The sequence below is a fragment of the Oculina patagonica genome, chromosome 9, assembly GCF_052425735.1.
Source record: "Oculina patagonica isolate OP01 chromosome 9, crgOcupat, whole genome shotgun sequence".
Classification (NCBI taxonomy): domain Eukaryota; kingdom Metazoa; phylum Cnidaria; class Anthozoa; order Scleractinia; family Oculinidae; genus Oculina; species Oculina patagonica.
This window is the reverse complement of record NC_135766.1, coordinates 26,797,536-26,819,259: the sequence shown is the minus strand read 5'-3', so window position 1 is coordinate 26,819,259 and position 21,724 is coordinate 26,797,536. Positions and strand designations below refer to the sequence as shown.

The 21,724-nt window shown below is 40.3% G+C and overlaps 2 protein-coding genes, 1 non-coding gene and 1 pseudogene across 3 annotated transcripts; 2 read left to right on the top strand and 2 right to left on the bottom strand.

The window, feature by feature from the left end:
- The first annotated feature begins 213 nt into the window (after window positions 1-213).
- LOC144664807 (isoamyl acetate-hydrolyzing esterase 1 homolog) lies at window positions 214-12,425 on the top strand. Its single transcript, XM_078526028.1, has 5 exons — window positions 214-283; window positions 636-688; window positions 1,556-1,866; window positions 3,039-3,157; window positions 11,848-12,425. The coding sequence occupies exons 1-5, from the start codon at window positions 218-220 to the stop codon at window positions 12,028-12,030; spliced, it is 732 nt and encodes a 243-aa protein (XP_078382154.1). The 5' UTR covers window positions 214-217; the 3' UTR covers window positions 12,031-12,425.
- On the top strand, window positions 5,172-6,990 carry LOC144666669 (kelch repeat and BTB domain-containing protein 12-like; annotated as a pseudogene).
- Window positions 10,032-10,104, bottom strand: Trnas-gcu (transfer RNA serine (anticodon GCU)). The gene has a single exon. It is a non-coding gene; the product is annotated as a tRNA-Ser (tRNA).
- A 4,110-nt stretch (window positions 12,426-16,535) lies between the features above and the next one.
- LOC144666179 (kelch-like protein 40) lies at window positions 16,536-19,107 on the bottom strand. The gene has a single exon (XM_078527542.1). It carries the CDS (start codon window positions 19,036-19,038, stop codon window positions 17,119-17,121), a length of 1,920 nt encoding a protein of 639 aa, XP_078383668.1. The 5' UTR covers window positions 19,039-19,107; the 3' UTR covers window positions 16,536-17,118.
- Window positions 19,108-21,724: the final 2,617 nt, after the last annotated feature.

The window sequence follows — 21,724 nt, the reverse complement described above, 5'->3', positions numbered from 1 at the left end:
AGGGACGGGTTCAATACCAGGTGTTTGCCTAATAGAGGTGTCCGTTGATAGAAAGTTCAGTTGATAGCCTGATTGGTATGACAAACAAACATACTCCGGACACTGCGACAACTACTACGGAAAAATCCGTTTGCCCAAAATCCCTTAAACCGGGAGCAGCCTGGGACCTAGACAACCTTTATTAGGCTCCAGTCCTACCAGGTATCTCCCGGTCAACATGGCGGCCAATTCACCGGCGAATTTGTTTCCGAGGCTGATTTTATTCGGAGATTCCCTAACTCAAGTAAGTTTCAAGTTTTTGCAATCAGTCTGAAGTCATTTAAGCGGCTAAAGTGTTCAAAAGCGAGCTACGTATTTACAGCGCTAAATAAGAATAACGATTATTGTCGTACTATAAGATTGGCCTTTTCTCCTTGTTTTATTATTAATATTTTTTGGCTGACACGAATGATTTATGCAGCCACGTCGTAATCTTTAAATTATTTTATTGATATTGAACAATACCGCGGCTTTTTTTTCGTGACAGCTTCGATTTAGCAGGGTATTCAGCGGTTAAATGAAATATAGATGTGCCATGCTGGACCTGCTCTGCAGCTGAATGTAGCGAGTTGAATCTTGAATATTTCCCTCAACAGGAATCTTTTAGTGAGGGAGGTTGGGGAGCAGCGATAGCAGATCACTATCAGAGGTCAGTATTCATCCGTGGAATTTCGTTTGTCATCGTTAAATTATCGACTGGTAAAGACAGGCCTAGTGAGAGGCAACAGAAAGGTGGGGGAGGGGAGGGGAGGGCGAGACAGCAGTGAGGTCAGTTGTGCAGCAGTCCTCACCCCCAACAGGCAACATCACTGTTATCAGTTTTCAAAGTGGACAAATGCCAACTGTGACAGTCAGTGCCCTGTGGGGGGAGGGGGAGGGGGAAGATGTTCTCCCAGGACAGGGAGAGACCAATCTCAGTGTGGCTCAAGCTTTTTTGACTACAGTACTGAAAACACAGACAGTTTGGTGTAATTTTATTACATAATATATATTATTAAAAACTAGCAATGGTACAGGTGTATATTGCTTTTCCTGAAATTTGATTGGTTAACTGGCAATGGTACATGAGCTCATATACCATTGACCACAAATATGGTAGCCGATATGCATCAACGAAAACAGCTGGGGAGCTTGTTGAATATGAGATTGTTATAGCCAACTTATATCCAAGGCGCACTCGTGGAATAATTGTGAAATATACAATTTCAAGGAGACCTTGATGGCTGAGAAAAAATTGACTTTTTACCCCCAACGCCCTAAGTGAGACCAAAATCTATAGTTACCATCACCACCCCCCCCCTCCCCGATTGAGACAATGAGTATCTGCTTGGCCCTTTCATATGGGCTTCCCTCCTCATGGGGCAAGAAAACAAACACAGTTTGAATACTTACCATACCTTCTCCCCTATGTCATGATGGTTTTATTGTAGAAGGATGACTTAACTTCAATTTAAATGCCAGGTTTTTTAATATGTGGATGGTGTTTTTCATTACTGATAATGAATTTTTTCAACAGGAAATGTGACGTTCTTAATCGAGGATTCAGTGGTTACACTACAGCATTTAACAAGCTGATTCTTCCCAAAATCCTCCAGTGCGACAATAGTCCCAAAGGTAGCATTGTAGCAGCGGTTGTCTTGCTCGGTTCTAATGACTCTGTTTTGGAAGACGTAGATCCACGAGGAATCACTGTTGAACAGTACATTGTGAATTTAACTGACATCTTAAAACAATTCATGAATGATGGAATAGCAGCAAATCAACTTGTCCTTCTAACACCACCAGCAATATCCGAAGTTATAGCTACAAAAAAATTTGCTGAAAATGGTAAGCAAACTCCGGAAGTAAGTATCAAAAACCAAAAAGAATTATAAGCTATATACCGCAGTGATGTATGCAACTTTTTTTGTTTATTCGCTTTTTTCACGATCCCATAATACATCTTGTTTTATTTAAATAACTCCCCAAAATTTTTGCATAAGCATTGTTTTCAATTTCTATGGGGACGATTGCACGTCACTGTAAATCCCAAGAGAAATTGAAAACAATGCTTATGCAAAAATTTTGGGGGGTAAACAAGATGTATTATGGGAACGGTGAAAACAGCGAATTGCAGTTTTCAGTGAAATGCGAACTCTGAAATTCAATCCTCAATCAACAGTTTTGTTATTGTTGTAATAAATTATAGGTTTAAGTTTGTAAGTTTTTTTTAGATAGGTGTCTGCAATTAGTAGAGGGGACATTCCCCTGCAGCTAAACATTTTAGACATGGTAATAAAGTTATTCATTCATTCATGCATTTACGCTTTTTGCTGCCGTAAATCAACTTGACGGACCTCTTGGGAAACAGAGTTCACTTCAACCAGGTCAAAAGGTCACGTCTGTCAGTTGTGATTGGTAGATTGCAATCCATTTTGCTTGTTTCTGTTTTTCATGGTTCCTTAGCGATTGCCATAATTATGATTGAAGGCAGCGAAAAACGCAATTGTTAGTTGGAATGCCGAACATAAACACATAAATATAGTGTATGTATGAGGATGGGACAATTATTACTCAGTGGCTGCATACAGTAAGTGTCCATTAGCATGGGTTCAACTGAACAGTTATCTTTTAGTTATGGGGCTACACCAGGCCATAACTAGCAAGAGGCAAGACAAGGCACTTGCTTGTCTAGAATTTAACCCAAACTTCAAAAAAATATGTTTAGTTGGTAAAATAATCCCTTGTTGAACAAGATTTTTTTTTTCAAGAAATACCTTAAATGAAAATTGTTTAATAAAGAGTTTCAGAGCTTCTAGTCCTCCAAATTTTTCTGGACAGAATGCCCCCAGAACCCCCTAGCAAGATCTTGCCTCGTCTATGCCAAAGGTTGCGGGTGTGTGCAGGTGCTCGATCTGCTTTAAGCAAAGTCTCGTCTCATTCAAAATAAGCTATTTATCTAACAGTTATTGTTTTACTTGACATATTGCCAGGCTAAATTCTTCTTTTTTTGTCCCTAGGCTGGACAATGTCTTTATCAGATGAGAGAGTGAAATGCTTTGCTGGGAGATGTGCTGATTTGGGAAAGTCTTTTGGAGTAGATGTTGTTGATCTTTACACATTATTCCGTCAACAGCCGGTAAGGCTTTAAAATTTAATAATTACCGCAGAGATTTTATGAGCAATAACGATCCTCTTTGTTAGAGTTAGGGCCTGGACACTAAGTTGTGCTCTGATGCCATCCAGTTAAGCTCGGTTGGTAGATTAATAGCTCTTGTCCTTGGTGGAGGGGTACAGGAGGCACGAGAAGAGAATGCAAGAAGCATTGAGGATTCCCAAGGAGAACCTGGAGAAATTAAGAAAATTTTTCAACATTTTGTATTACAGAACCCCGGTAACTCGAACTCTGAAGAGAAATGAAAAACAGTTCGAGTTAGCGGGTTTCGAGTTATCGGGGTCGATTGAATAAGACTGAAAGGTGGGTTCAAATCCAAGGGAAATGGAAGTTAGTTCGAGTTAGCGGGGTTGTTCGAGTTATCCGAGTTTAAGTTACCGGGGTTCTACTGTATTTTGCAATATAAATACACAAATAGGCAGAAACCACTAAGGAAAGTGTCGGAATCAGGGAGAAAAAGAAAGGTACAGGAATTGGGAAAGAAGTAAAGATGCCCCTGCCACCCCTCCCCCTCCTGTGCTGTGGGAAGAGAGGACCCTAAGTGGAAGTTTAGAGTTGAGAAAACTTGAAAGGTCAACATAAAAACAGGGAGAGGGAAAGAAAGGAATAATTTTGCTGACCTTGCAACACTTTTGTCCCCGGCTGTAGCCAGTTTCTCATCCAGGGAGAGTAGCTATATATAGTAAATAATAAAGATGGTAAATTTCAAGCTCGGTGATAAATAGTGAAGAAATTATTCAACATGACATGAGCGTGGGACAAAGAAAAAATCTGAGTCCCCGACGGGAATCGAACCCATGGCCTCCCAGATACCGGTTGGGCGCTCTAACCAACTTATCACCGAGCTTGAAATTTACCATCTTTATTATTTACTACACATTTGATGATTTCGACATTGCTGATCCTAGCAGTATGCAGGACGCGTGTCACATATCAACCTAGTAAATGGCCCAGCTCACAGGGCGCCCAACCGGTATCTAGGAGGCCATGGGTTCGATTCCCGTCGGGGACTCAGATTTTTTCTTTGTCCCACGCTTGTGTCATGTTGAATAATTTCTTCACTAGCTATATATACTTAACAATTAGACTACGAGCCCGAGTTTTCTATGAGCAAACAGTCAACAAGGCGAAGCCGAGTTGACTATCGCTCATAGAAAATGAGGGCGAGTAGTCTAATTGTTTTAATAGAAACTCTAAAGGATTGCAGTCCAAAACATACAATATGGTGCACTTTGAAGACAAAAATCAAGAAATTTACCGCTTAAAAAGCTACGGGCGCGCGCGTCGGCGAATAGAAAACAGTGGGATAACCAATCAGATTCGCTGATTTCCAGTAGAAAACAGCTGAGTTTCTACTAATCTGAGTTAGATGTTTTGTGCTACAAAAACTGCATTGAGCTATACCTGCCATCACACACTCCCCTATCATGATATACTGTGCTGAAAGGATACAATTCACTAAGTTTATAACAACGGCAGCTACACATATGTTTAGTTTTGTTTTCTTTTGGGGTTGGAGGGAGGGTACTTTAATTTATGTATTAAATTTGACCGGGATAAATTTTAGCGAGTACTAACTTTTGCCCAACTTGCTAAAATTAGAAGCCGATAACAACAATAGCACCCCCAAATATCTCTAGCCTGATATTCATTGCTCTCCCGCTCTCACAAGCGGGTTTGATTAAGGGTGGGGTGGGGGGCCGACTGTCGACACTTTCAGGTTATGATATCTCTTGAACTCCCCGATTTCTTAAACTAATTGTTATTTTCCTTGGAGATTAGAGAAATTGGTATTCCATTGTTATTAGAAGTGAAACATGTTTCCTCGCTCACTGATTAAGAAACTGATAATATCGCTTTAGAAACAACCAATTTACCTATTTATGTCAAATACTTCTTTCCCACTGGTAGCAACATAATAAATCGACCGCAAACACATTAGGAATATTTACGCATTTCTAACACCCATCATGGGCAACATGAGTCAGCAATTGAAGTCATCGCAAATGAACTGAACGAAACATCAATCCTTTAGGACATTTAGATGGCAGCCTTGTTAGAAACCCCTGATAATTCTGAGACGCCCAGTAAAGAAATTGTCAGTGAAGTCTTAACGCCAAAAGACACACTCGATCAGCCATGCGATGTTATTTTGGTGGTCGAAAATGGCAAAGAATTCAAAGCTCACAAACAAGTTCTTTCAGAAGCAAGTCCTTTCTTCGAAAAGCTGCTGAACAGCGACATGAAAGAGTCCAAAGAAGGAGTGGTTCGGCTGGAGATGTTTTCCGAGTCTGTTATGGGAAATACACTGGAGTTTATTTACACCGGTAATGTTCAGATATTGACTGAAGACAATGCCCGAGACCTGATCATTATGGCCGATTATTTGTTTCTTCAGAACCTGAAAACTCTCGCTGGTGGAGGTTTACTACAGGGGTTGAATGTTTCCAATTGTTTTTCAAATTACTTCTTTTTCGAAAGATATCAATGCGAAGAACTTGTTTCCAAGATCCAAAAATTCATCCTTGCAAATTTCAGCGCCGTATACGCAGCCAACCGAAAAGAGGTTTTGAATATGTCGAGCAAAGAAATTGAAATGTTTATTTCAAGTGACGAAATAAATGTTAGAGCTGAGGAAGATGTTTTTTGATATCATTTTATCGTGGATTGACCATGACAAAAGCAAGCGAAAGAAACATTTTTTCGAGTTATTTCGTCACGTTCGACTGGTTTATGTATCGCGTGACTTTCTTTGCAGTGCTATCGTGACAAACATTCTAGTGAAAGACAGTGAAGGCTGTTTGAATCTTGTCCAGGATGCAGTGAAAATGATTAAGTCTAAAGACTTTGGTAATCTATCTGTTACACCTAGGAAGTCACTTGAGACGTCTGCTGTAGTCATCAATACGAGTGTAATTATTCTGTGTTATTTCCCTGGTGAAGATAAATGGCGTATTTTAAGCAGGGGTCCATGGCCAGAAATATTTACTACTCGCTGGTTCGTTTCTTGTCGTAGTAAACTGTATCAATTCCCGGAGTCATTGGAAAGGCATCCAGAGCACTGAAATGAAACGTGGTCATTCCAACGTCATTTGGTAAGGTATAATCCGTTCTCAGATAAATGGTTGCCATTGCCATACACTGGCGAAGAATGCGGATATTTCCAGCAAATATTTGTTACAAATGAAGATGAACTGTACGCTGTGATGTCTGAGACATGTGAATACCATGGATTATGTCGGCGACCGGACAACCCTCGCGAGACAGTGTTCTGTGGCAAGGAGAGACATGTTTCCTTCATCATAAAGTACAAACCCGAATCAAACTCATGGGAGGACATATCGTCATTCGATCATTTGGGAAGATACCATTTTTGCATTGTTGCCAAAGATGATTTTGTTTATTTTATTGGAGGTGTAAAATATGAGCATGGTGTCTCATGCAACGCACAGACTGAAGTTGACAGATACAACCTTAGAAAAGACCAGTGGAGCAAAGTAGCTGACATTCATGAGGGGTGTATGTTTCATCGGGGAGCTGCGGTGAACGAACAAATTTTCATTGCTGGTCTTCTTGGAAGTGATAAGTTGTCGTGTCAGTGTCAAGTGTACAATGAAACGACAAATGAGTGGCAGGTCATTGCAAGCCCGAATAGCACAGAACTCTCGGCTGTTGATGGTAAGCTGTATGCTGTAAACTATAACTGTAACGTCTCCCCGCGCGCGCGCGCTTTCACCCTACGTTTGTCGTCAGAATTATGCATGAACTCTCTAACTGGTCTGTCACTGTGCCCCTGACGAGAATGACAGGCTTCCTGAGTGCAGACTTGCGTGTTTTTTTTTCTTTATCAATCTATGCTGATAACTATTCTCTTAGTGAGCTCACTAAGCTATTATCACAATCAGCTGTACTTTTTATAGAATGTTATTATTTACAGCAATAATAATAAAAGTATTAAAACTTGGACTCAATGGAGGCTTTGAACCCTTGTTTTAATATGAAAGGATGCAATAGACGTGTTTTGGCTTTAATACCAAACACGGGGACATAAATGAAAAAGCCAGATATTTTAAAGTCCAATGTTATGACCCTGTGAAGGATAAATGGAACCTGAAAACTGAAATATTAATCTCGCTTCACGACTTAGGTTTCACAACGACTTGTACAATGAGAATTTACAAAGAATTCCTCGCCGACCATCAATTGGAAGTAATGGGGAACTTCATTCCTTTTAAATGCAAATGTTTCATCATGTAACACGTGACCATGATCGAGCTATTGTAAACTGACCAATCAAAACCTCCGTGACAACGAAGGCGAACCAATTGACCAATCAATGACCAAGTTCCAAGAATTTCATTCTTACTGAACTCTGTACTGTATTGAATAAGATGTTGAACATTGCTCACACGAACGATAAGGGTATAAAGTAAGTGTGGACTACCTTATTATAGGAATATAACGAAGCATTTTAACAAAGCAAACAAAATGTACGCGAATCGTCGAAAATTTATGTTTACATGCATTTAATTAACGCAATTTCTCGTGTGGTATGTGCTTTCATGCAGTTAATTTCTTAAGGCGAATTTGATGCGTGGTAATTTTTATAGCAACCTGCGCTATTCAAAAGACAAAACAACAACGTCAAACACCAGAACTTAATATTAAGCTTTAATTCTGATAAACTATAAACACAACAAAGATGTTTGAACAGGCCAAAAAGTGACTAATATTCAATGCATGGACCCAGGGATGGAATACATCCCGTCCTGGCGCTTTCCACTGCCTCTGTTATTCCTGCGGCTTTGACGGAGCTATGAATGACGTGTAAAAAAAAAAAAAAAAAGGAAAATTAAGGTGTCTTAAAATAACAATGATTTAAAATAGTGTGATTTTAATTAACAATGACGTAAATTAAGGTACATGAAATTAACGCGAATTTTTGAAATTCGCGTCAATTATATGTATTGTTAATTTCCTGTAGTAAGGTAAACATCGGGTTATGGGCGGCGGCTGCTTTGGCAAGACACCTTTGCATAGTCTTGGTGCTGCAATTTAGTACAGCTGCAATTGGAATTTACTAAGACTTGAGAACTTCGCACTTCAGTCCGTTCGGAAAAAAAATTGCTGGTGGCCGCTTAATAGGGGTTCGTGATAGGAGTAAGTGAGTTTTGCCAAGTACTCACTTGCCAAATACTAGTCTGCAGAACAGGCGGTTTATTTTTTGCGGGGTTATTGCGACCCCACGAGCGCGAAGCGCGAGTGAAAAATAAACCTCGCGTGACCCGCCAAATAAAAACCTAGCACTTCGCGCTTCGACCCAAAATAAACCGCCTGTTCTGCAGGCTAGCCAAATACTCACTTGCAAGAAATTACTTCTGTGGATCTAAATGACAAAACCATAGATTCACTATAAACAAGTATGCCTCCAGGGCATAATACTTCAGTAAAAGTTACATACAAACAAGATTAACCACAGGCGGCCCAAGCGCACTATGTGAATTATTCATAAAGTTTCAGCGAACGTGACCCTTGCCTTTGAGCGGTGTGGTGGCTGGTGGTGTCGGAACACCACCAGCCAGCGCTAACTTGCCGAAAACGCTTCAAAATGGCCTGAAAAGCGGACAAACAACAAAGAATACAACAAGGTAATAAGGTTAGTCGATTTTATTAGCAAAACATTACATATTATTCCTTTTGAAAGAAAATCGTTGAGTTCCCATACAAACCCTTATAAATCGCATCTTTGTAACACAACACCGCTCAAAGGCAAGGGTCACGTTCGCTGAAACTTTATGAATAATTCACAAAGTGCGCTTGGGCCGCCTGTGGTGATAGCCTGTAAACCAGTTTTTAATGAACATATAGCTAAGATGGAAATAAATGTTCAGTAAAAGAACAAACTCACTTAAAATTAAACGAGCATTTGCATTGCCAGAAAGAACAAAGTTACCGGCATTTTTTATGTTTAGTTTTGTTTTCCTTTGGGGCTGGAGGGAGGGTACTTTAATTTATGTATTAAATTTCACCGGGATAAATTTTAGCGAGTACTAAATTAAGCAATTCTTGCCCAAGTCGCTAAAATTAGTAGCCGCTAACAACAATAACACCCCAATATCTCTAGCCCGATATTCAGGCCGAATGGCAGAGATCTCTTGGCTGTTGATGGTAAGCTGTATGCTGTAGGCTTCGAGGACACATCGATGTATCTGCCCCAAAATTATATGATAAAAGTTGAATGTTATGACCCTATCAAGGATAAATGGACGCTAAAAAATGAAACGGCTTCCCGGACTGTGACAGGTTTTACAAATTCATGTCCAATGAGAATTTACAAAGAATTCCTTGCCGGCCATCAACTGGAAAGCTTCAATTTTCGGCCTTCTATGACGCGATCTTTCATCCGCTACTTCCAAGGTAGCCCAAGCTGTACGAGTGTGGTTTAAATGTTAATTTGAGCGAGTTGCATATTCCGGGATATTTATAAGATATGATGAGAAAGGAAATAAAGCCGAAAATCACGAAACATTACATAATGATAATGATAATACATTTTATATAGCGCATTTTCCGTATGTATATGTTCAAATGCGCTTTACACATACTGTAATTTAAGATACAATTGTAAAGGCCAGACCACAACACCGGGAGCTTCGTGCCCTACTCTTCACGAGTAGTGTGTGGGTTCTTTTACGTCCCCTGTTTGAAGTCTGAAGATACAGGAGACGGGACCTACGGTTTATCGTCCTTTTTCCAAGAAGACTAGAATGTCTAACCATTTGCAGACGTAATTACAAAGGCAGCACATTCTCCTCAGTTATTTAAGACCCTGAGTGTTGGTCTGGTCTGGGACTCGAACCCACGACCTCCCGCACAGCAGTCCGGCGCTCTACCAACTGAGCTAACCAGGCGGCGGTACATTACTCTTGAATCGTAATAAAGAATTTCTCACCTGAACCACTATGTTGGTCTTTTTGTGTACTGTGTGGTTTTAAGCAGATTTGGATTTTTTTTAAAATTCGGACATGTGTTAAGTACAACTTGCGTGGCGACGGCACAAAACTGGAACAACAAAGCGTCTCAACAGCATGGCTTGAACATTCATTTAGCAATTCGATTAGGCGCATTTGGAATGGTTTACCAATTGAAGTCCGCCAGGCCGAAGATCTCACCTCTTTTAAGAAATTACTGTCCGAATCCAAATTACCTATAGAAGAAAGCTGCAGTTGCTCTTTCTGTTGACTGTAATTTTCAAAGACCTTTTTAATTGTAATTTTAGCTTCATTTTTAATTAAAATTGTAATTTTTTAATGAACTTTTTATTGTAATTTTAGATACCTTTTTAATTGAAATTGTAATTACCTTTTAACTAGAATTATATTTATATAGATTTCTATTTATTCATATCATAATCACAATTTTGTACATATACCCTTTTTACCTTTTAAACGTCTTTTATTTGTAATTTTTAGACCTTTTTTATTTCACGAGAGCGTTTTAACGAGCTACGGCTCCTGAGCTCTTCGTGGTTAAATAAACTATGTCTATGTCTGTCTATGTCTATGTCTATGTCTATATGAGACCTTCCACGGACCTTACAGGGTCGGCCAGGGGGGTGAATGGTATACCAGTATACCTGAAAAAAATGTATCCAGTATACCCAAAATTTCCTCTCAAAATCATGCAAAATACCAACATTTGGAATAACACAGTGTACTTTATACCTATCAAAAGCCTAATTTTAGGTAAAAATTAGTATACCCAGTTTAAAATACCCCTGTATACCGTAAACCTAAATATCTGACCGACCCTGACCTTGCAAACTCTATTGTGTACTGAACTCTGTACTGAACAAGATGTCGGTGAATCATTGTTCATCGGACCAATAAGGGTATAAAGAAAGCGTGGACTAAACCCGAATTTTAGTCAAATTTAGCGGCTACTAATTTTAGCGAGTTGGGCAAAAATCGCTTAAGTAAGTGCTCGCTAAAATTTATCCCGGTCAAATTTAATACTCGTAAAAATTAAGTTATTTAAAAATAGGAGGAAAAAATGGAAGAAATACTGTATCTCTACTTGAATAACTTCATCGGTGGGTCTAAGATATTTTGAAATTAAATACACAAATAACAGTTTTCTCTTCTTGTATTCTTCAACTTAGAAATCCCCATCCTTTTGTATCCCTACGGCCTGATATACATGTAGGTACCGTTTCGGGCGAAGCCTCCCCGCCAGGGGACTTATGGCGATCAAAATCGGTGAACTTAGTGAGCTTCGAACTAGTTTGTTCCAGGTTTGCTCAGTTTGTGGGAAAAAGCGAAAAAAATAGCGGGCGAGCGGGAAAGAAGGCGAGCGACGGAAGGAGACACTTTCTCGCCTTCTTCCCCGTTCGTTCTTTCCCTGCTCGCTCTCCTGCGTTTTTCGCTCTCAGCCACAAAACCGAGAGGCTAGAACAGGCTAGCTGCGAACATTCTCGGTTCGATCTACTTTCCAACTTTTTATTTGTCACTGACTAGAGGGAGTTGCTACACAGGCTAGCTGGTTGTTGTGGATTTTTGAGGTGTAAGCGGAGACATCCTTATTTTTCTAATAAAAAAAAATATTAAACGGTTCTTGGAGAACTAATCAACAGTATTTCTTTGTGTTTTTCCTAGAACTGGGAATCATTTCTGAGTGATGGTCTTCATTTGTCTAAAGAAGGGAACCGTTTTGTGGCAAGTCAAGTGATTTCAATACTGGAGACCAAGCTGGCACAATTACCTGAGATATTCCCTGACTGGAAGGATATTGATCCTAAACATCCTGAGAAAACTTGCTGCTATCATGGAGCATGTTAACTAGTCTCCTTTGTAGTCGTTATTTGGGATGTCACGCAACGCTCCCCCTAGGGAAGCTTCTTTGAGGGAGCGTTGCGTGACATCCCAAATCACGGCTGCAAAGGAAAATTTAATGTACTCCTAAAGAAAAAGAGTATAAGTGACAATAGCAGTTTAACAATGCTGTCAATTCTTTACGAGAAATTATTTGTACAAAACTACAACAAACCGCTCGCGGAAATATCTGTAACCAGGCTACCTTGTGGGAGCTTGAGCGAGCAGAGCGCGGTCTGCTTAATTTGCCGGAAGCTGCCTAAAACATCAGTGTAGACGGCAACACCGCTTCCATCATCGTGGTCTTTGCATGTATTTACTTATTGTAAAACTCTTCTGGGCACGAAATAAAAGATTGTTGTTGTTGTTGTGTAGCTTGTACTATGCGCTTGATCATAACATGCAAAACGTTTACTGCAGCGGGTGCCTGGGGGGAGGGGGGGGGGTACTCAAAAAAGTTTTGTACGGGGAGGCTCCGCCCCGACCTCTTACCCCTTGCCCTTTTATATACCATTTTACCAGAAATTGTACCCCTTTCATATACTTATTAATGAAAAAAGGTACCCCTTTCATATACCTGAAAGTCATGGTATAGACTTAAAACATGACGTTTTCTTGTCATTTTCAAGTAGCCATTAATAAATTGAAAAAATACAGCGATGAATTGCATCTGTTCGAAATATTTTAATTAAAAGCCCTTTTAGAAACCTAAATGACAGATTTCTATACCCTTGCGTATACCAAAACTTGTGAAATCCCTACCCTTTTATATACCTGAAGCCTGAAAAAGGTACCCCTTTCGGACGGAGCCTCCCCGTATAGACGATTATAGGGAGTACCCCCCCCCGGGAGCGGGTGCTTCAGCAGTATTTCCAGTGATTGTAGTGAAACCAAAACCAAAGCGATCAAACAGCAAGTAACTTTCTATGACAATTATATCAGCCTTTGCACTGTTACGAATTTGTCCATAAAGAAGAAAATTATTTCCAATAAAAAGAGGTAATGAAAAATTAAGGAAGATATTTTTTTGATAAAATTTAGCGTTCTGTATGTTTTAAAACTTACGTAACTGACCTTATCGTTTTCACTTTGGCCTGTTACAGACGTTCAGTTAGTTGTCTTAGTTGGGGAAAACGGAATTTGCGCAAATGAACCGCGAGTGGAAAAAAAATTATTTCCATTCACTGTTTTCCCCGCTGCTATACTCCCCATCTAACCAAACGCCTGCTGAAGATGCAGAGACTACGTTTACACTCAAAGAGCGAAAGTTTTTCAGAATCAAAAACGTTTAGCCTGCGTATCAATCGATTCCTTTCCTAGCCTGCGAACAGGCTTTCCGTCGTGCTCGACCAAAATGAAAGGGGAAAGCCTTCTTTCTCGGCGCTTTGCGCCTCGTCGTCGGCGTTTCACGTTTCCGGAAAGCCTGTTCGCAGGCTACTCCTTTCCAAGCGCGAGCACCCCCTCCGCGCTTATCCCCATACCCTCCCCTCCCTGGCGCGCTTGTATTTGCTCGCTCGCATTCAAGTGGGAATTACCGTAAATGATCTAATAAACGCCCCCTCTCAAATAAACGCCTCGTATCTAATAAACGCTCCCCCTGAGGTATAAAGTATGTATTAGACGCCCCTCTCTAATAAACGCCCCGTGTCTAATAGACGCCCCCTCCAAGGATCGCCTCAAAAACCAAAGTAACGTTCCATAGAGTAACATCACGCAATTTATTCAGTTTTTTGCTTGATTCGAACATCGAAGAGGCCAACGATACCAACATGGTTGACCCCGATGTCGATGAAAACATCGATATCAAACTATGAACGGCATCTCCAAGCTTTGCATTAGCGCAGAATAGATTAGGCTCCTATTCACAAACTCTGTTTTCTGTCTTACTCCGCGCCGGCAAACTTTGCGTCTTATTTGTTTTGTAGACGTTGTTTCAGTTTAATAATGTGAATTAAACGCCTCTCTCTAATTAACGCCTCATATCTATTTAACGTCCCCTGTAGGACACCTAAAATTTAATAGACGCCCCGGCGTTTATTAGATCATTTACGGTATGTCTCTTGTTTCGCCTTTTGTTTTTTCAGCGGCGTGAAACAACGGGCGAAATCTGTCCTTCCGTCCCAGGCGCGTAGGAGGGGGGTTCGAGGGGTTCGAACGAACCCCCTTTGGAGGTCAATAATGGAGGACCGAAAACACAAACTGTTGATTTTCAGCTTTTAGCAAATAGTGGGGGAATGGAAAACAAACTTTGAGAGTTGCAGCTTTTAAATTACCCTGCACGAAAACGCTAAAAGTATCGGGAAAGTATTAAATTGTTAGGAGAATGGATCTTAGTGCCCTAGTATTATATGTAGTCAAAATAATCCCATTGCTGAAAAAGTATTTCCTTAACAGGCGTCCGGGATTTGATAAATGGAGTATCAATAAACAAAATGCGGGGATTACAATTTCGGGGGACCCAGGTGATACGTGCATTCATAGTTAGTACTAACTATGGTGTATTTAGTGCATATTGACGATTTGACGCCGCTTTTAGTACATTGAAGGTGGAGCCGGGGTGGGGACTTAACCTTTGCAGCACACGTCAAGCTTTTGTAAAACGTTTAGTGTACTAAGCCGGTATGTATGTATGAATGTATCAAGTTAACAAAACGCCGAAAATATTGTTGTTATGACTAAAAATACCTGTTATTTTACACTCCATCGAGTTTGAAATATTGACGTACACAATGCTGAAAATAGCATTTCCGGGCCTCTAGATTCAAAATATTCTGGGGGGACATGCCCCCAGATCCCCCTAGAGGCTCGCGCCTTCGGCGCTCGTATTAAATAACCTCCCTTAATAAATATTCCTGTCAATACGAACACCCTTACAAAAACTTCAGCTACGCGCCTGCGTCCTATTGTCTATATATCTGTCCGTCTGTCTATCGATAGACAGACGGACACTGAGTTGTTTTAATGCTTTGATCATCCATGTATATAAAGAAGATTTAAAACACAAACTGAAGACGCCTGCTTCTCTTCTTAAATCAAAGTCTCTTCGAGATGTCGACGTTTTTGCATGAAGTATGAGTCGAAGGTCTATCCTGTGCATTGTTCTTCGAACTTATCATTACAGTTTCTTTGTAGTTTAATTTAACAATTTCCTATCTTCGCGGAGGAAATGCAGCCATATAATTTTGTCAAAAATGGCTTGTCCGCGCCGGGTATTTATACACATATTCCTTAACATTACACAAATAAACAGTGCAAATTTCACCGAGATCTGACAATTCTATACTTTAAAATTGCAAGGACCTTTCGAGGCAGTCGATTACGGCAGCGAAATTAGCAAATGAAACAGCAAAATATGCGTTCGACGCTTTGTTTTTGCGACGCCATATTTGAATTGTTATAGCCGGGTAGACCGCTGTTCAATGTGTTCAAGGCCGTATCGTTACGATTGCTCCACGAAAAAGCACGAAAAAAATACGGATATTTCCGACTACTGTCGGAGAAAACATTGCGCATATAATTGGGGCGTAAACAAATCGTTACACTCAAGCTGCGTTTTGTCTAGGCTCTGCGAGGGTCGGATATCAAGACCCAGGATTAAACAAAAGCCATATATACAGTGAATGCTTTCGAATTATATTTGAAGATGAAATACGAAAGAATTTTGCTGTCTTTGACTGAAATTCCACTCGAACTGCGTAGATACGATCGCATGTTGTAAAGCCGATTCATGCAACATTGCTGTCATTCCCTGTCAACGCGAGGTCACGTCCCTAACGACCTAGGCTGATGACGAAATAGAGTTGCGCTTGCATGTAGCGACCAAATTTGGCCTTATTTTTAACCGCTCCTAAGCTAAAAGAAGCCCCAATCTCTTGCATTTGTTTTAACTTCAATAATATCTTTGAAAAGAGCGAGTTTTTTGGTATGGTTTATTTTTGACGTTTGTAATTTTTAAACGATGTAAGTGCTAGTGATTATTTATTCGTGTTTTAGTTACGCAATCCATTGTTTGTGCGACGCTTTTTATAGATCGCCTTTCAGACACACGTGCGTTGAGATAAGAAAGCTGACATGTCACTTTTAAAATTGTTATATAACGTTTGTAAATGTGACAAGTCACGTTTTTTTCACGAGATCGCAAGTGATCACCCACAGCGGAAAGTAATCCCTTGAGAAATTAAAACAGTCCCTTGATAAATTAAAAAAGTCCCTTGAGAGTTTACAAATATGTGGTTCCAAATTTTGTCTACATAACCCCTAATCTACATTTTTAGCTTGTAAACAAGCAAAAACGTCGGTCGACTCACATATCGACCAACATTTCAATCTGCCTGTGGTAAAAACGGAAAAGAAACCGTTTAAACCAAAACTAGAAGAAATCGCTACAAATCTGCTAAAAACAACACAGGAGTTCAGGAGAGTGATTTTTTTAATTACAATTCAAGAGTAATGTTCCGTGATTTTCGTATTTATTTCTTTTCCTATACAAATCCTTATAAAATATGCAAATTGCTCAAATTAGGTAAGTAGTAGATAAAATATGAGCGGAAGATCTCTATGGGCTGTTTAATACAATGGCAAGCCATTGTAAATGCCCATACAGATCGGACGCGAATATTTTATTCTTCTTGTGAAATAAAAACAATAAATTGAATGCAAAGTATTGTTATGCGAATCAGTAGAGATCTGTAACAAAAGTTAATGATTACTAATTAGCTGAGCAGGAGTTTGTATCAAAAGTTAACTCTATACACCCTTTTAATAAGTCGAGACGCCATTTTGAATATTTAACTTTCCGCGAATGGCGTCGTTAATGAAATATTTGTATCTACCATTGTAATAGGCCGAGGTGTCATTTTAAATATTTTATTAATGACGTCATTTGCGGAAAAATAAAAATTCAAAATGGCCCCTTGACTTATTAAAATGGTGTATTGTTTGATTTGTATTGGGGTTTGCAGTTGTGTACATGTGATCTGAATACTGTGCTGGGATTGCTTTGCACTCTCATGAATAATTATTAAATTTTACAACAATATATACAAAAGTCAACATTTAGACCACAGTACAAGTCATATTCGTAAAGGCATCGGAAAGAAGCTTTCCACTTCTTCCATGATGGTCAGCGAGGAATTCTTTGTAAATTCTCATTGAGCAAGACTTTGGCATATCTGTGTTAGATGGGGCAGTTGTTTCGTTTTTCAGTTCCCATTTATCTTTGACAGGGTCATAACATTCAACTTTTATCTCTAAAGTGTTGAGGGAAAACATTGATTCGTAGCCTACAGCATAGAGCTTACCATCAACAGCCAAGAGATCCTCGCCACTCGGGCCTGCAATGACCTGCCACTCATTTGTTGCTTCACTGTACACTTGACATTGATACGACAGCGCATCACTTCCATGACCAGCGATGAAAACTTTTCCGTTCACAGCAGCTAATCTTTTAGATCCCCAATTATACCTACAGTCCCCAGGAATGTCAGCTACTTTGCTCCACTGGTCTTTTCTGAGGTCGTATCTGTCAACTTCAGTCGGGACGCTGCGAGCATCAACATGCTCATATTTTACACCTCCAATAAAATAAACAAAATTGTCATTGGCTACAATCCAAACATGATATCTATTCAAATGATCAAATGATGATATTTCCTCCCATGAGTTTGATTCGGGTTTGTACTTTATGATGAAGAAAACATGTTTTTCTTTGCTACAGAACTCGATCTCTGTCCAGTGATACCAACTTAAGCCATGGTACATACATGGCTCAGATACCAAGGCGTACATTTCATCTTCATTTGTAACAAATATTTGCTGCAAATATCCGTATTTGTCGCCAGTATATGGCAATGATAACCATTCATTTGAGAATGGATTATACCTTGCCAGATGGCGTTCATCCCAGCCCGCTGGACGAGGCGATGCCGAATATGATGATTCCAGGAATTCATATAGTTTACCACGACAAGAAACAAATTCTCTTTTTCTTGTTGAACAGATATCTTCGCGGGGAGAAAGTATATCCTGTATATTTGCACTCCTGCCTAAAATACGCCACATATCTTCACGAGGGAAATAACACAGAATATCTCCGATCTTAGTTTGGCTATTTGTTTTGATGACTATAACAGGTGTCTCAAGCGACTTTCTAGGTGTAACAGATAGATTACTGAAGTCTTTAGACTCAATCATTTTCAGCGCGTCCTCTACAAGATCCAAACAGCCTTCACTGTCTTTCACGAGATTGTTTGTCACGACATCACTGCACAGAAAGTCACGCGATACATAACCCAGGCGAACGTGACGAAATAACTCGGCAAAATGTTTCTTTCGCTTGCTTTTGTCATGATCAATCCATGATAAAACGATATTAAAAACATCTTCCTCGGCGCTTACATTTATTTCATCACTTGAAATGAACATTCCAATTTCTCTGCTCGACATATTCAAAACCTCCATTCGGTTGGCTGCGTAGACGGCGCTGAAATTTGCAAAGATGAATTTTTGGATCTTGGAAAAAAGTTCTTCGCATTGATATCTTTCGAAAACGTAGTAATTTGAAAGACAATTCGAAACATTCAACCTCTGTAGTAAAACTCCACCAGCGAGAGTTTTCAGGTTTTGAAGCAACAAATAGTCGGCCATAATGATCAGGTCTCGGGCATTGTCTTCAGTCAATATCTGAACATTACCGGTGTAAATAAACTCCAGTGTATTTCCCATAACAGACTCGCTAAACATCTCCAGCCGAACAACTCCTTCTTTAGACTCTTTCATGTCGCTGTTCAGCAGCTTTTCAAAGAAAGGACTTGCTACTGAAAGAACTTGTTTGTGAGCTTTGAATTCTTTGCCATCTTCGACCACCAAGATTACATCGCATGGCTGATCGAGTGTGTCTTTTGGCTTAAAGACTTCACTGACAATTTCTTTACTGGGCGCCTCAGAATTATCAGGGGTTTCTAACAAGGCTGCCATCTAAATTTCCTAAAGGATTGATGTTTAGTTCAGTTCAATTGTGATGACTCCAATTGCTGACTCGTGTTGCCCATGCGCGATGCGCGCTAGAATATATTATTCATCCCCAGTGACGTCATTAGCATTATACACTACTATACTACTTATTAACCTCGTCCGTTCGGTCATTACAGGGGAATCTCAGACCGAGGCCTTGATGTATTGACCGAGCGATAGCGAGGTCAATACGTCAAGGCCGAGGTCTGAGATTCCCCTGTAATGACCGAACGGACGAGGTTAATAAGTTATTTATTATGTGGCCTTTTAGCGCTATATTCTAAACTGAAATATCTAAAAAACACCGAGGTGAAACTCGCTCTCGCTCTCTGTGGCTCTCTTCGTCGCTCATACTTAAGAAGTATCGGTATGCTAATATTTTTCTTTCAGTTGTTGAAAAGATAGTTACATTTTGTCGGTATTTATTGTCGTTCTCGCAATTGCGCTAGTACGCCTAGTAGCTTTTACTCACAACTCAAAAAAACATGTAAAAACCGCCGAGCCGAGAAAAATTTTCATAATTATAATGCCCGGTCATTACAAGAAAATAATGCCCGCTCAGCAGCCAATCAGAGCGCGCGTACTATTGTAGCCATATAATAAATAATAAAATGGAATTAATTAGAATTGTCAGTTGTTGCGAACGTGGGCCATGGATAGACTGAGCACAGTTTTCGAAATGCTGCCCCCGACCAGCTAGCGTGGACGACAGGATCCGGCCTCAATTATTTCGGCTTTTAGCCATCTGTGACAACTCAAATTCCTCTAGCTTCTTTCTCTGCACCGGTTCTGGTCCCAGGGGGGGGGGGGGGGGCACTCCCATACATGAGCTATATAGGTATGTGCCGCTGTGAAGGGTATGGTTTTCAAGCAGTAAGTCTGGGATAGGGTATAGAAATCAGAGAGTTTTGGTCTAGAAAAGGGTAGCATTTGCCGGGAAACCGATCGACGGAATGACGAATATAGTCCAGAAACTCGGAAGAGAAAGAGGCTTTCCTAAACGTAAATAAAATCATCGCGGCATCGTTGTTCACAGATGGTTTTCCATTAAAACACTGATAATGATACAGTTCTAACAAAATGCAAGTCTGGGATAGGGTAGGGATTTTCAGTGTCTTGTCTAGGATAGGGTTGCAAAAATCAGCTGAACATGGTCTGGTATAGGGTAAGGGCTTCAAATTCCCAGCGGCACACCCCGACCCAAAAATATACCGGGTGCCCCCACCCCCCCCCCCCCCCCCCCCGGGGTTCTGGTATCGTCGGCCGTTAACGCGTTATCTCTGGTTGTTGTGAGTCTCTCGTCTGATTTGCAGCCCGCCAAGCCTCTGAAGAAGGAAAGTTTGGAGGTAATTTTTTGCACTGTCATATTGTTCGGCTGAGCGGTAGGATTTTGCTTGGGTGTTTACCACAGGCAGCCCAAGCTAACGATAAGAGCCACAGTACTCTAAGACTCAATTTATAAGGATTTGTATGGAAATTCGAACGTTTTACGAATAAAATTGACTTATTCTTGGTTTGCAACCACGTGACAAGGCGGCCATGTTGGTTGACAAAACAATAAAACATGTTTTTGCGGAATTTGCATAATAAAAAAGTTGGGTTCCCAACGGAGGAGAACGCTTTGTTCCTGTCATCCAACATGGCTGCTGTGACGTCAGCTGCAAACCAGCAATACTGTTGCTGTTTCGTGTTCTTTCTTGTTTGCCAGCTCCTAGAGCCAAATTGAAGCGATTTGGACGAGAAATTGCTTTGCGAAATTTTGAACACGTGTACTATATTAAATATTCCCAAGGCTGGAAACTATTTTCGACAGCATCTCACTCGAAGCGAAATATCTTCCGTGAAATTGGTCAAATCGCTACAGAATTTGCAGCACCGTAATCTCCGGTAATTTTTCTTTCCTATCGTTGTCCATTTGGTTCCGAGTGCCCCAGTGAAGCGTAGAAAATTCTTCCAAAGTGCGAGTTTTGCTTTTCTTGTTATACGCGGCCCATCAAACCACACACAAAATAACGTCAGGTCGACAAAATCGACCTCAGTGGCGGAGGGCATGGCGATATAGACATTAACTCTTAAATACGCTGTGGGACTCGGAGAGGGCCATTTTCTACAGGAAATAGAAAATCACCGGCACGTGATTTCTTAAACGCCGGTTTTTATTTCTGGTAGAAAATCGACCTCTCCGGGTCTCACAGCGTATTTTGGAGTAAGTAACAATTACTCCATGTCCCCCACCGCTGAGGTCGATTTTGTCGACCTGACGCCATTTTGTTTTTCCATTGTCAAATGTTCAGATGTGTCACCTTAATTTTGTAAAACACCTAAGAACTCGTGATATGGCGCTACAAATGAAGTATTTTCTAATTCTACCATTCTTTTTGAACTCAAAAGATACCTTGAATAAAAAAGAACTTCCTTTAAACGTGGATTCTGGACGGAGTTTTAAAACCACAACGACGGAGTCACCAAGGACAAGGTCGATTGGAAACTCAATTTATAGCTTACTTACAAATCTCGCTAGAACTACTGTTTTCATTCAAATCTCCTTTACGGTTGAAAAACTGAATATCGCAGACAGTGCTCGATTCAAAATAATAGCTTATAACGCAGAATTTGAACATTACGCGTTGTTGTTTCGCCAAAAAAAAGG

What these genes read in the sequence shown, in the direction of transcription:
- LOC144664807 (XM_078526028.1), top strand. Translation starts at nt 218, where the DNA reads ATGGCGGCCAATTCACCGGCGAATTTGTTTCCGAGGCTGATTTTATTC. An exon ending in ATAGCAGATCACTATCAGAG is followed by an intron (nt 689 to 1,555) that starts GTCAGTATTCAT and finishes TTTTTTCAACAG; the next exon opens with GAAATGTGACGTTCTTAATC. An exon ending in AAAAAAATTTGCTGAAAATG is followed by an intron (nt 1,867 to 3,038) that starts GTAAGCAAACTC and finishes TTTTGTCCCTAG; the next exon opens with GCTGGACAATGTCTTTATCA.
- LOC144666179 (XM_078527542.1), bottom strand. Translation starts at nt 19,038, where the DNA reads ATGGCAGCCTTGTTAGAAACCCCTGATAATTCTGAGGCGCCCAGTAAA.